The sequence below is a fragment of the Poromitra crassiceps genome (assembly GCF_964638095.1).
Source record: "Poromitra crassiceps genome assembly, chromosome: 2".
Taxonomy (NCBI): Eukaryota; Metazoa; Chordata; class Actinopteri; order Beryciformes; family Melamphaidae; genus Poromitra; species Poromitra crassiceps.
This window is the reverse complement of record NC_139624.1, coordinates 90,919,706-90,935,015: the sequence shown is the minus strand read 5'-3', so window position 1 is coordinate 90,935,015 and position 15,310 is coordinate 90,919,706. Positions and strand designations below refer to the sequence as shown.

Sequence of the window (15,310 nt, the reverse complement as noted above, 5' to 3'; positions counted from 1 at the left end):
TAGAACTGCTCTTCTGTGGATACCCCTCTCTGTGATTTAACTTTGGCTTCAGTGGGCTAGTTTCTGTCTCTGAGTGAACCTGTGGCTCAGCTGGTTGATAGCTGGTTGATAGCTCTCAGCTGACACCAGCCCAATCACCCACCTGGGAACGACGGGCGCTGATTAGAGAGGTGTGGCTTATAGGCTCCATATAAGTTTGGCTGCAGTAAGGTCTTGTCAGTTGCACATTAGCTGTCTGACATAGAACTGCTCTTCTGTGGATACCCCTCTCTGTGATTTAACTTTGGCTTCAGTGGGTAAGTGCTTAGGCTGTGTTTATTTGTGTTATTTGTGTCTGCTATTTCCTTATTCTAAAAGGAGTAGTTTTTTAGGCTAGTTTCTGTCTCTGAGTGAACCTGTGGCTCAGCTGGTTGATAGCTGGTTGATAGCTCTCAGCTGACACCAGCCCAATCACCCACCTGGGAACGACGGGCGCTGATTAGAGAGGTGTGGCTTATAGCCCTGTTGAAGCAGTATTTCTGAACACTGTCAGTCTACAGCGGCAGCGGTAAGCGGCACGTAGCCTCGGGCACGAAGACAAGGGAGTCTTTCTGCGGGAGTCCTTCGAGGGGAGGCCATAGAATAGGGTTTTTTGCTACCTCTCTTATTCTACCTACTCATCTACCTAACTATGTGTTTTCTTCCCATCCCTGTTGTAACCTCAGCCCACAGACGCCGTAGACACGGCTGCTTCAGGGGTAGTAACTCTGGTAATCTCTCCCACCCTAAGCGCGCAAACAGTCCTTTTACTATTGCCGGAGGTCTCTGGAACTGTCAGTCGGCTGTTAAGAAAACTGAGACCATCTCGGCTCATGCTCTATCTCAAACCCTCCACTTTCTAGCTCTCACAGAGACCTGGATCATTCCTGAAAACACTGCTACTTCTGCAGCGCTCTCTGCTGCATATTCCTTCTCCCACACCCCTAGAGCCTCTGGCCGTGGCGGTGGCACTGGTATCCTCATCTCTCCCAAATGGACCTACACTGTCACCTCTCTCTCTCATCTGTCTATCTCATCTTTTGAGTCCCATGCAGTTGCCGTATCCCTACCCATCAAGCTCAACATTGTGGTAATCTACCGCCCGCCTGGTCCGCTTGGTCACTTTCTGGACGAGCTGGACACCCTCCTCTCCGTCTTTCCTGAGGATGGTACTCCACTCATCCTTCTGGGAGACTTCAACATCCAGCCAGTAACCTTACAATCTCCGTCTTTCCTTAACTTCTTCTCATCCTTTGACCTTTACCTCTCTCAATCTCCTCCTACTCACAAAGCAGGGAATGTGCTTGACCTGGTCTTCACCAGATCCTGCTCCACCTCTAATCTCACTGTGACTCCTCTTCCTGTCTCCGACCACCACTTTATCACCTTCTCCCTTCCCATCCCCCTCCCCTCCTCCCACCCATCTCCCCCTCACTCTACCACCACCCGACGCAACCTAAAAACTCTCTCTCCCGACTCCCTCTCTTCTACCGTCCTCTCCCTACCTCCCCCTGCCGAGCAATTTGCTCTGCTGTCCACCGACGAGGCTTCCACTACTCTTCTCTCCTCCGCTCTTGATTCTCTTTGCCCACTCACCACTAAGCCTGCCCGATCTTCTCCCCCTTCTCCTTGGCTGACTGAATCTCTGCGAACTTATCGAACTGAGCTTCGGGCAGCTGAGAGAAAATGGAGAAAATCACATCTCCCTGAAGATCTCTCTTCCTACCACCTTATCCACTCAAACTTCACTGATGCTGTCTCTAAAGCAAAAACCTCAGTCCTGGGCCCCTTACTTTTCCTTCTCTATATCAGATCTCTTGCCTATGTGATCTCTTCTCATGGCTTTTCTTATCACTGCTATGCTGATGACACCCAGCTTTTCCTTTCCTTCCCCCCCTCTGACACTCAAATCGAGGCTCGCATCTCTGCATGCCTCAAAGACATTGGCGACTGGATGTCTGCCCACCACCTCAGGCTCAACCTTGGTAAGACCGAGCTACTCTTCCTCCCAGGAAAAGACTGCCCTCTTACAGATCTCTCCATCTCCATTGACAACACCACTGTACTTCCCTCCCAAACAGCCAAGAACCTTGGGGTGATCCTTGACAACCAGCTGTCTTGCTCTGCCAACATAGCTGCTACAGCGCGCTCCTGTAGGTTCTCTCTCTACAACATCCGCAAAATCCGTCCCTTTCTCACAAGAGAAGCGACTCAACTCCTGGTCCAGTCTCTTGTCTCCTCCCGGCTGGACTACTGCAACGTGCTTCTGGCCGGCTTACCTGCCACCGACATCCGACCGCTTCAGCTCATTCAGAACGCTGCAGCCCGTCTGATATTCAACCAACCCAAATTCTCTCACGTCACTCCCCTCTTCCAGGAGCTCCACTGGCTTCCCATCTTGGCCCGCATCAAATTCAAGACACTGGTACTGGCCTACAGGGCAGTACACCAGTCAGCTCCCCGGTACCTGCAATCCATGGTCAGGTTCCAAACCTCTCACCGCTCCCTTCGCTCCTCCACCAGTGCAGGTCGCCTCGCCCCTCCTTCGCTACGGGGGCTCAAAAGTCGCTCATCCCGATCTCGACTCTTCTCGTCCCTGGCACCTCAATGGTGGAACGAGCTTCCACCTTCGGTCAGGACTGCTGAATCACTGCCGATCTTTCGGAAAAGACTAAAGACACACCTTTTCAGGCTCCATCTGGGCCCTCCTTGATCTAACTTCGTCTCTCTCTTTCCTTATATTAAAAAAAAAAAAAAAAAAAAAAAAAAAAAAAAACCTAACCAACCTTGTACCACTAACCTAAACTTGTACCACTGTTCCTTCAGAAGTTGTAGTTGTCACAGACTGTGCTCCATAGTTGATTGTTCTATTGCTGACAAAAAATGTGTTATTGTAAGTCGCTTTGGATAAAAGCGTCTGCCAAATGACGTAATGTAATGTAATGTACTTATGTTCTTTCTGTCACTTTATAACAGAGGGGGTTCCCCAATCTCAGAAGGCCTTTCTGTCACTTTATAACAGAGGGGGTTCCCCTCTCGTCATTAGCCCTTTCTGTCATTTTATAATGGAGGGGGTTCCCCCCTCTCAGGAGCCCTTTCTGTCACTTTAGCCGTTTTCACACATGCGTACAGGAACATTGCCTGTAAATCAATATCGGCCATTTCCCGGAATTTCCCTTCACACCTGAGGGCTCACATGTGTGAATATAGCCGGCACTGCAGAGCGGGTGGGGAGTGACGTGTGCACTTGGATGGGGAATTTTAGGGGTCGGCAAAACTCCGATGGTGAAATAAGTTTGCTTGTTACACAATAAATCACACTCGTTTGACTTAACTCATTCACCGCCAGTTTAGGACTGCCAATATTTAGCACAGGCCAAAGATTTTCATAATTGTTGGTCATCTTTCAAGACCCACAGTAAATTATCTATTAGCACCAGAGTGATTTGCAATACCTCAAAATGAAGATGTACGTCTCTGGGTTCACCAGGGAAAAAAAAGTGAGCTTTTAGCATGTTCTGTACTCTACTTATAGCCATTTATATACACCCTGTTTTCCCCCAAAATGTCTCTCTGAGAAAAGAAATTGCAGAAAATGGCATTTATGTATTTATGCACACAATCTCATGCAGAACTCGCTCTCAATTCTTTTATTTTGAACTGTATTGACATCAGACATGTAAATATTATTCGTTAGGACACAAATGACAAAAAAAAATATATATATATATATATATATACACATGAAGTGCTTTTTTTTTTACATTCAACAATACAGTTTACTCGGTGTGAGTGTGCAGACAGACAGACAGACAGACAGACAGACAGACAGACAGACAGACAGACACACCGACAGACAGACAGACAGACAGACACACACACACACACACACACACACACACACGATCCCCCTTTTAGATTTCTAACCCCACATATGATAAGCAATAACCACGCCCTGTGGCGCTGGGATTGGCCAGGAGCAACACTGGAGGGCACGCAGCCCAGCGATTACATGAACCAACTGAATAGCTCTTGAGAAAGGACAGCGGGCTGCTCTGACTCCCGCTTCTGCCTTGTGCCTTGCTGTTGTGTGTTTATTTTGCACCCTTCCTCGTCCATGTCTCCCTGTCATATCCCCTGCTATCTGATCGTTCCCGTTTTCCCCTCGGCTATTCAACACGTCCTCACCGCCCTCGCAAACTGATCGATCATTTCCTCATTCCTCCGATGATCAAACACATCTCTTGATTACTTTCTCCCGGCTGGCACAGAGGAAGGCGACTCCAGCTCGTGCAGCGCGCCGAGGCGCGTTTCAATGGCGTTTCTCCTGTCTGCACAAGGAAGCGTTACCAGTTTTCTGCTTTTCCTCCTGCTCAATTTCAAAACAACAGCTGCGGTATGTGTTTGTTCACGTGTTGTCTTAGATGATAGGGACCTGATACCATGTGACAGGCTGGGGAAGTGTTTAAACTACGCCCTGCAGTAATAAAAACAAAAACACGTCAAACACGTCATTGGCGGGGAGGGCTATTTCTGATAACACGTCAAAGACGTCATTGGCGGTGAATGAGTTAAGAGGGCATGTATGTATGTTGTATCCTTCACATTCGCTAACCAGTCTTTGAACTGAAATCTTTGAAGACGTTGGCATCCCTGTCTGAGAGAAATAGCCTGGCTGGTTCGATGTTTATCCATTCCCCAGTGTCGCGTTGAAGCACTTTTTACAGACTGGCTTCGTTTGATGTGTCCAGGAGCTTCCCTTCGCTGTCAGCAACGTAAGCAAAATACTTCCACATTTCGCTTCGTGCATTTGCTTTCTCTACATACAAGCATTGGGCGGCTGTGTTTACGCTGGCTTGACGCTGCCTGGATACTACTCTGCACTGCAGCCCATGACTGCAGCGCATGCCTGCTCGCATCGCATTTCCAAAACCCATCCACTGTCAGCAGAGTTTCAGCTACTCCCTTCTGGTCAGAGGTACACATACCCCAAGATCAGAACCAACAGAGCGAAACATTCATTATCCCCATGTCAATCATCCAGCTAAATAAGATGTGAGTTTCAGGGAAGCTGAAGTTTTTATTTGTTGTTTTATTGTTATCAGATATGCACTTTAAATATGCAGGGCTGCTAACACGTGCACTTTAAATATGCAGGGCTGCTAACACGTGCACTTTAATACACAGCATTATTGCATATTTTTGTAGTATTTTTGACCACTACAGATGATTTTATGATTTTTATGAGTTGTGTATGTTTTTATTTTAATGTGTTTGTGTCCTCATGTACTGTGCTGTACAACAAATTGCCTCCTTGGAGGACATTAAAGTTTTCTACTACTAGAAGTGGGTAGACGCAAATTCGTCTGAAAAATAAGTAGGTAGACTCCGCCTACCCGCGTCTACCCTCCACTACACCACTGGTTGGAATTAACCCTGGCGGGATCCCATCATCGAGATAACCAAAACCGAGTGCAAAACGAGTTGACAATTCAGTCTGATATCAGGCTAAGTGAGATGCTTCGACCTACCTGTTTTTAACAATGCTCTTCTAATTGTCACCCCTTTCTCAGCTCCAGCTCCAGCTCCAGCTCCAGTGCCGGCTCCAACCCCTGCTCCGGCTCCGGCTGCTGCTCCGGCTCCTGCAGAGCCCGGGCCTGAGGGGTAAAATTCCAAATTCCATTAGATTTCTTTTCCAAATTCAGTTTTTTCCATAATTTTAATTAAGTGGTTAGGTTTTTTTATGACTTGGCTCTCAGACAGCCTTTTCGACTTGTTGAAACTGAAACTGAAACTGAATTTGAAAACCAAGGTATGAGGGGACGGAAGCGTCCCATGCAAGACCGACCCCCCTCTCAAAACACCCCAATCGAAAATTGAATAATTTGGCCTATTTTACAATTATGAAATATTTTAGGTTACTACAATAATTAGGTCTACCGTACTTTTGATTTTGATAATTAGGCCTACTTTTATCAATTTCAGCCAAATTATGGAAAATTATGCAATATTCCATGTTTTCCAGTTGATTCCATTTTTATTACTAAATTCCATGATTCCGCTCGTTTTTCCCATTTTGCCGAAATCATATGGCCCTAGGTAAGACCTGCACCCGTTGTGGGTTCTTCTCTACAGAGTTTTTTCAAATGTTTTGGCCACAATCACACACTTTTATCATCAGCAAACATGTTTGTCCCTCCATAGCTTAGCTTTTCAGAGATTTGATCACATTGAAGGGGAGATGCAGTGAACATAATAACAGCAGCTGAAAGGACAGCTCCAGCAGTATCTGCCCTGGGGGGGGCATGGTGGTGCAGTGGTAAGCGCTGTCGCCTCACAGCTAGAAGGTCCTGTGTTCGATTCCCACCTGGGACGCTGTGAGCGCTGAAGGAATGCAAGACCCACCGCCCGGGTTGGGTCGTCAAAAGGGCCTTTCTGTGTGGAGTTTGCATGTTCTCCCCGTGCCCCCTGGGGGTTTCCTTCATATAGGAACCCCACACCAAAAACATGCAATATCCTGGTCGCTGATGTGGTCCCTCCTCTGGTCGTTAGGGTCGCCTGTTCGGAGGGAGGGGAACTTGTTGGAATAGCGTGATCCTCCCACGTGCTATGTCCTACTGGTGAAGCTTCCTCTGTCAGGTGAAAAGAAGCGGCTGGCTAACTGCCCATGTCTCGGAGGAAGCATGGAGCCAGTTTCGGCTCTCCCTAGATCGGCAGAGGGTGGAGCAGCAACCAGGATAGATACATAAAAATTAGCACTAATGGAGGATAAAAATGGGATAAAAAAATCTGGGGGGGGGGGGTGGTATCTGCCCTGTATCCAAACTTCCCCATAGCGTTCCAGAAAGCATGCCTGCCAAGACATCGACACCACAAACTAGTATCAAATGAATCACCCAGTGGACACGAATGAATAAGATTCCTTGGTGAGATGGGAGAGAGAGAGAGCTCTCAGAGATGATACAGTACAGCAACATGCACATTAGTTTAGGGATGACCTGAAAGTGGATTAAGGGCTTTTCAGCTTTATAGGCATAAGAAGCTCAGTGAGGCTGCTTATGGCCGAACAATCAAACAAGTGAAGGCGACAGGTTAAAGGCACGTACAGCTGATCCTCTCAGTTGTAAACTCATGTCATATTACTCTCCAACCAAGATGCGTTGGAAATGTTTCATCAGGTATCGGTAAGGTGGAGTTTTGTGAAGAGAGGCGAAGCAGAATATTAATCACTGTGAATAGTAGGGGTGTGACCACCATCATCAATAGGGTATCGTGTATCGAAAAAAACATACCTCCATGTGCCACCTACTGTACCTAGTTCTCCATGACGCATCACTTCCTGTGCACCAGAGGATGTTTTGAACAGGAAATGGAAAATCTTTCATGAACTGTATATAGGCAGAATCACTATTGTGTTATATCCATCGGTGATAAAGAGTAGCAACATGGACATTTGGCAGGCAACATTAGCTAGTATTCCTGTTGAAGTGATAGTATGGCTAATTGTACTGATGGTAGGCTACATTATATTCCTTTTTCAGACAAGATGCGCCTCCACCTCCACCTCCACCTCCACCCATAGTGGTCAACAAGTACTCAGATGAGCAGCTCAGAGCCATCGTCCAGCGGATGAGAGAGAGGACAGATCTCTACAAGGAGAAACTCAACGATCAGTATGCCTCCTCCCCAGAGATCACCCCTCCTGTCAGTGAGTATACCTACAAACACACGTACAATCATTCATGTGTGTACACACACACACACACACACACACACACACACACACACACACACACACACACACAAGCACACACACACACACACACACACACACACACACAATCACACACGTTTCTGAGTGTAAAACTGTCATGGACTTTCTTTGAAATCCTTAACCCCCCACACACACACACACACACACACACACCCACAAATAAGCACAGCATAAAGTACAATTCATCGATCATGAATATGAACTTGTAATTCCAAGCTCATAATATATTTGTGTTAAATGGGTATGGCAGTCATTGGAGCAGTCTCGCCATCTAGAAATATTTCAATAACTTAGTTCTACTCTCACAGTATATAATCATTTTGTCTTCAAATGGTGGCTATGTCATTTTGGAAATGTGAGATGACAGTTTTCACTCTTTGTATGGTCCATTTAGCTCCGCTGCTGCTGAAAGCAGAATACGCCAGAGTGACGGAGGAGAGGAGGAGGCAGGCAGAAGAGGAGCGGCTCAGGAAGGAGGAGGCCGACAGGAAGAAGAAAGAGGAGCAGGAGAAGAAGAAGCAGGAGGCGGAACAGAAGAAGAGAGAGGAGGAGGAGAAGAAGAAAGCCCAGGCAGCAGAGGAGAAGAAGGAGCAGAAGCCTCTGAAGACCAGGCTGACTGAACTCAGCTGGTGGGCTGTGGACCTTCTGCTCAAGCCAATAGAGGATAGCATGGACTCTGTGCTGGGGCTCACCATGGACCCTTTCACAGGTAGTGTACTGACTTGACTTGATGCATGAAGACTTGACCTGGGTTCTGGTGACTCAAGACTCCACTTTGACTTGTGCTTTGTTGACTTGAAAATGTTTCTAAAGTCTGGACTTGAAATCTTGTGTTTGTATAAATGTTAGGTTTAAAACCCGCTTTCTATGTTTGAAAGTGCGGCCAAGAGGATGTAAAGCCCTTTATCAGAAATTAATGGACGACGCGGAGGCGTGAACCGTCCGAGGCGAATGCCGAGGACGGTTGCTTCCGCAAAGTCCATTAATTTCTGATAATGGACACCTCGTCGTGCATTAACCCACTTATACCATGGTCACTTGCCAAAGAAACAAAACAAGACCATTCATTTATATTTTCATGCATTTTGCAATCAAAATCTAGTTTTCATAACCTTGAATATGAGTTGAGAACCGGCGAGACAAAATAGTCCCCTCGGCTGCTCAAGATTAGGCTATCATTGGATAAAATGGCCGCTTAGTGCCTGCACCTGGCACAATTCTAGAGTCAAGCTAACTAATAATTTGGCCAATTGTATGTAACAACATACAAAATAAAACGGCAATGTCTAAGAATGCAACGCCATGTAACTGGCTCGTTTAAACTCACATTCCAGGGAATTACGGGTCTTATAGACGTAAAAGGCGCGTGCCATGCTCGGAGTAGACTGAAAACCATCTGAAGCTTTCAGTATGTTGGAGTCCAGGTATGTTTTGTACAAGGACGTCTCTGTGTGTTGCAGTTAACTACCCATTTCGTTGTTTTCTTTTTGTTGATCTCGTCTTCGACTTGATTTGTATCAGTGATAAGAGGCAGCGCACGCTCTCCCAGAGCGCCTGGCTGCTGGTTGCTGCAAGTTGTAAACAGAGGGTTTGACAGTTGACAGCTGAGAGCCCGGCTTCTGTCAGCTGACCAGAACAAAAATCAGATTTCTAAATAGCCGTTATTTTAATAAACTGAGCACACAGGGGTAATCTAAATAGTTACTTTGACCGACTCAATTTTTTTTCTAAACTTATAAAAGTGCCATATTAAGCGTTATGGTGGTATAGAGCTCAAACACCTCTGTCGTGATCCTGGCGCATTGATATGAACAGTGAACAGACCATTTAGCTAGGTGTACATTATCACTGTACATTATCACAAATTAATGGACACCTTGCAGCCAATCAGAATCGAGTATTCACCCAGACCATGGTATAAACGAGAGGTAACCGAGAGGCAAGGATTCGCTTCATCGGTTTCCACTGCATTAGTCACATTTTCCTTTTATCGATAGGCCAACTTTTCCACCTCATCCAAGCCTATTTATTTATGTCGATGATCCAAGCATGAACATTCGCATAAAAACTAGTGGATGGAAACCCACCTTGTGTCCAGCACACTAAATTCTCTCCCTCTTCTCCTACCAAACCTCTTCACCTACAGACCTTCGCTACATCGCCTGGCTGAGCGTGGTGACGCTGGCCTTCAACTACAACACTTGGTTCGTCACGGCCCGTCTGTGTTTCCCCTACCACACGGCCAGCGCCATCCCCTACTGGTTCACCCTCGACCTGCTCGCTGACCTCATCTACCTCATAGACAGCATCCTCTTCCAGCCCCGCAAGCAGTTTGTCAAGGGAGGCGACGTCATAGTAAGGCAATCCTTAAAAGCAATCCTGACCTCTTTAGACTGACATTGAGAATGAAAAGGATGAAATTAGTTTAAAAAATATCTGCACATATGCAATATCCCAGAAAATCTTTATACGAAAATATGAAAAAATATCTATATATTTTAAAGAAACTTTTGATTTTAACTCTCACTCAGTCTGTATCGTAATGAGAGACAGGTTGGGACCATAGACTGTATAAAAATATGGAGATAGCCACTGTGACATCACCCATTGGTTTGTGGACATCTATTTTATTGTAAATGGCACCATCATTTACAAAATGAACAGCATGCTGTTCCTGTAATGAAAAGGACTTCAATCTAGCGATTGATAACATAAACTCATTAGGAAAGTGTTCATTGAGGTAATAAAGTAGGGTCATTTTCCCATTCACTTCTATACATTCGGACTTGTTTTTGCAGCCATAGGCTACAGTAGACTGTATAAATGGCGAGTTATATAAAAATGCACCCTCCCCCCCTACAGTTGTCATGAATGGTGAAATTAGCTATAGCTATTTAGCTATACAAAACCATTTTTTTAACCAGGCTGTGCATACGTTTATTTCTGCTGTAGAATTGGATATTTTAACATGGGGGTATATGGGGAATGACTTTGCAGCCAGCCTCAAGTGGCCATTCAAGAAACTGCAGTTTTTGCCACTTCCGAGTTGGCTTCCTCTTTCTAAGCCAGAGGTTGCCGCTTGGTTGAGCCTCATCTTGTCATTTTCTCCCTTTCAGAAAGACAGGGTGCTAACGAAGAAGAACTACAGAGCGTCCGAGAGATTCAAGGTATTGCATGCGGGATTCTTGGCTCTTGATTGGCTGTTTGTAGGAGTGTAAATGTACCCGTATTCATATGAAACCATACCGACCGGTACAGCTGTACCGAATTTAGATTTAAAAAATCTATATAAATTAAAGTTCCCACACGGACATATTAACGGGTTGGTACTTTGGGTTTTGCTGGCTGTACACTAAAAACTATATTTTGTCAGACTGAGACTGACTGGCACCCCAGCTTAACCACCAGCGCCCGCTATATAAAAAGTGTTCATTTAAAAAAATGAATAAACAGTTAATGTTTACAAAAGTTCATAATAAACAACAAGCAATTTTATGTTTGACCATTCTTTTCCCTTACTGTACTGAAAATGAACCAAACTGAGTTACGTACCGAGCCGTGGTTTTTGTGTACCATTACACCCCTAGCTGTTTGCACTGCTCTTGTATTTCCAGGTGAACTGGCCTCAGTTTGCTCACACTGCTCACTGTCTCTCTTCAACAGATAGACTTGATGTGCCTCATACCGTTCGACTTGCTCTACTTCCAGTTTGGATTCAAATCCATTTTCAGGGCCAATCGTCTGCTGAAGGTACATTCACATACCGGTACTCATCTCACATGTTGTGTACCTTATAGATGTTTTAACTTGACAACATAAACATTCTAAACCCCCCCTAGCTTACTTCCTGTTGCAGTGTGAATCCCCCCTAGCTTACTTCCTGTTGCAGTGTTTGCTAATACAATTGCTGACAGAAAATGAGCTAGGTTTCAAATCAAGAGGCCATGGTTGAGAGTGATTTTACAACAGCTAAGAGGTGTTTACGGCACGCCGCAACAACAACACCTCTTAGCTGTTGTGAAATGACTGTCGACCACAGCCTCACACGATTCTGTGAAAAGCATCTATCTATCTATCCACCTTATTTCACTGCCATGATGCCTTATGGGTGTTTCTTCCAGTGTAATCCTCCTAGCCCCCCCCCGGTTAAGTTGCTGACAGCTTGACACCCGTCTGTAAACAATGTTTAAAGGCTAGCCTGCAGGCGAACGGAGCAAATCAGGTCCAGCTTGGCAGAAATCTCGTTGATAAAATATCCAGAGTTGTTCGTTTTACATGCGATCGGGCTGGATGTGGATGGAAGATTAGTCAAGCCATGTGCTATGTGATGAATTCAAAAGACAGTTGAGTTGATGTGTTTTCGCTTCTTACTCTTAAGGCAGATACGTTCTTTGAGTTCAGTGATCGTCTGGAGAGCCTCATGGCCAAGGCTTACATCTGGAGGTAAGTCATATTTAAATGAACTGCTGCTTTATTCAACAGCCCTCACTGTGCCACCATTGGAGTGGAGTGGAGCTGTGGTATCTGTTACAGCTAGGGAGGTATACCAAGCTATCTTGCAGCTAGCTGATGGCAAAGCATGTGGACTGGATCATGTTTCTGCAGAGCATCTCAAATTAGCTAGCCCCAAGGCTGCAGCTCTTCTTGCCATGTGTTTTAATGGCTTTATGACCCATGGTTTTCTGCCGGCATCTATGTTGTCAGTCACTCTGGTGCCTATTATCAAGGATAAGACTGGTAAAGTTGGGAGCGTAGATAACTACAGGCCTATCGCCCTAGCCAGTGTGAGTTTGAAGGTTTTAGAAATGGTTTTATTAGATCATTTAAGTTCATTTATTTCTACCTCTAACAACCAATTTGGCTTCAAGGCCAAACATAGCACTGATTTATGTATCTATGCCATGAAGGAGGTTGTCGAAGCCTATAAAAGGCAGAACTCCTCTGTTTTACTTGGTTCTATTGATGCATCCAAGGCTTTTGATCGAGTCAATCATCATAAGCTGTTTTTAAAATTGAGTCAAAGAGGTGTGCCTGGCAGCATAATACGCATCCTGGCATACTGGTAGGCCAACCAGAGTATGCAGGTAAAATGGGGCAACAGGGTCTTACTTAAACCCTTTGGTGTTGGTAATGGGGTACGGCAGGGGGGCTACTCTCCCCTGCTCTCTTCAATTTATATGGATGATCTATCTGTTCAGCTAAGAGGCTACAGAACGGGTTGTATGATAGGCAACGCCTTGGTTACCCATTTTATGTACGCGGATGACCTGGCAATCTTCTCCCCCAGCCGCCCTGGGTTTCAACAACTGCTGAATATTTGTTCTGAATCTTGGGTCCAATTTGATGTGAAATACAATGCTAAGAAGAGTGTTGTTATGATCTGTAGAACAAAAGAGGATAGGGATCTTTCTTTTCCTGTTTTTCATTTGTCTGAGCATGCTCTATGTGTCTGTGATAAAACTAAATATCTGGGCCACTTCATCACTGACCATATGGGTGATGATGATGATATGTATAGACAGCGACGTATGTTATACATTCATGTTCATTCATACATGTTGGTCAGGAAATTCCACTCCTGTTCTGATGATGTTCACTCTTTTTAGGGCTTACTGTACCCCTATCTATACTGCCCCCCTGTAGGTAAAGTTTAAAAAAGCGAGCATCCATAAACTTCAGGATGCCTATAATGACTGCATGTGCATCTTGCTGAAAAAGCCCAGGTGGAGCAGTGCTAGTGACCTGTTCTGTAAGGCAGGGGTGGCGCTCCTGAGAAATCTGAGGTACAGATTCATCTGTCGATTAAACGTGTCTCAGAATGTCTTTATTAAGTTGCTCACTGATCCTGGGCTAAGTACTGTGAGATACCAGTCACATTATGATCCTGGGCTAAGTACTGTGAGGTACCAGTCACATTATGATCCTGGGCTAAGTACTGTGAGATACCAGTCACATTATGATCCTGGGCTAAGTACTGTGAGGTACCAGTCACATTATGATCCTGGGCTAAGCACTGTGAGGTACCAGTCACATTATGATCCTGGGCTAAGTACTGTGAGGTACCAGTCACATTATGATCCTGGGCTAAGGACTGTGAGGTACCAGTCACATTATGATCCTGGGCTAAGCACTGTGAGGTACCAGTCACATTATGATCCTGGGCTAAGTACTGTGAGGTACCAGTCACATTATGATCCTGGGCTAAGTACTGTGAGGTACCAGTCACATTATGATCCTGGGCTAAGTACTGTGAGATACCAGTCACATTATGATCCTGGGCTAAGTACTGTGAGATACCAGTCACATTATGATCCTGGGCTAAGTACTGTGAGGTACCAGTCACATTATGATCCTGGGCTAAGTACTGTGAGGTACCAGTCACATTATGATCCTGGGCTAAGTACTGTGAGGTACCAGTCACATTATGATCCTGGGCTAAGCACTGTGAGATACCAGTCACATTATGTGGAAATTCTGGTACGATTCCCTTTTATAGTGTGTTTTTTGTGTGCTCTTATGTGCTTTCATATGTCCTTTTTGTAATTGTGCATGTGCCATCTATGGACTACGTGTCTGTCAATAAAGGTTTAATTGATTGGTCTCATCACAGAGTCAATGATTAAAACATCTGCTTAATAAATTTGCACATTTTCTGCATTTTATTAGATTGTTCACTGAAGACTTTATCCAGATCTGACAAGTTTGTTATCTGGAGTCTTTATGCCATAAACGACAGAAAATTGACTATGTTCAGTTTATCATCAAGGGAAGATTGAGACAGAATCTCACTCGTTAGTATACAGAGAGATATGAAGATGTAAGAGTGACAAAATATGTAATGTATTCTCCTAATTCAACAATCTCCTCAGTCTTGTCAGACATTCCTACGAACATGATTGACTGTGTCTGCGGGTGGGAAGCTGGTGGGGTATGAGTCTTATGTTGCTGCACTAACGCCTCCTCTGGTTGGTTGGGGCGCCTGTTCGGGGGGAGGAGAACTGGGGGGAATAGTGTAATCCTCCCACGCACTACGTCCTGCCAGTGAAACTCCTTGCTGTCAGGTGAAAAGAAGGGCTGGCGACTTCACATCTATCGGAGGAAGGATGTGCTAGTCTACCGCTCTCCCCAGATCAACAGAAGGGGTGGAGCAATGACCAGGACAGCAGGAGTGATATTGGCTAAGTACAATTGTGGAGAAAACAGGAGAAAAATCAGGACAAAAACTTGATAAAAAAACCCATCTCCTCAGTCTTGAAAAGTTCCCGATTTACAGTATATTAGTTTACAATTTGAGCTGCAAATGTGTTATTTCACATGAGCTACCCACTCTATTACACAGGCCACAATACTGATTCAGTAATACAACTTTAGATACTGTAGTGAATCTGTTCTCGTTGATTGTGACTGGTCTGTAGTGAATGTAATTAATTTGCTCATCTTGTGCTTCGGCAATGTGTGGAGTCCCTGTGTCATGGCAATAAAGCATGGATCCACTGAAGTGAAGTGAAGTGAGAGATG

General features: G+C 45.1%; 1 protein-coding gene across 1 annotated transcript in view; it reads left to right on the top strand.

Annotated features, from left to right (window-relative positions):
- cngb3.2 (cyclic nucleotide gated channel subunit beta 3, tandem duplicate 2) overlaps positions 1-15,310 on the top strand; it is a gene marked incomplete at both ends in the record, with an annotated part of 33,361 nt that overhangs the window by 2,478 nt on the left and 15,573 nt on the right. The window contains 7 exons of the mRNA XM_083631844.1: positions 5,592-5,682; positions 7,560-7,726; positions 8,187-8,501; positions 9,939-10,147; positions 10,909-10,959; positions 11,456-11,542; positions 12,171-12,235. Coding sequence (XP_083487970.1) covers positions 5,592-5,682; positions 7,560-7,726; positions 8,187-8,501; positions 9,939-10,147; positions 10,909-10,959; positions 11,456-11,542; positions 12,171-12,235 — 985 coding nt within the window. The remainder of the gene's footprint in view (positions 1-5,591; positions 5,683-7,559; positions 7,727-8,186; positions 8,502-9,938; positions 10,148-10,908; positions 10,960-11,455; positions 11,543-12,170; positions 12,236-15,310) is intronic.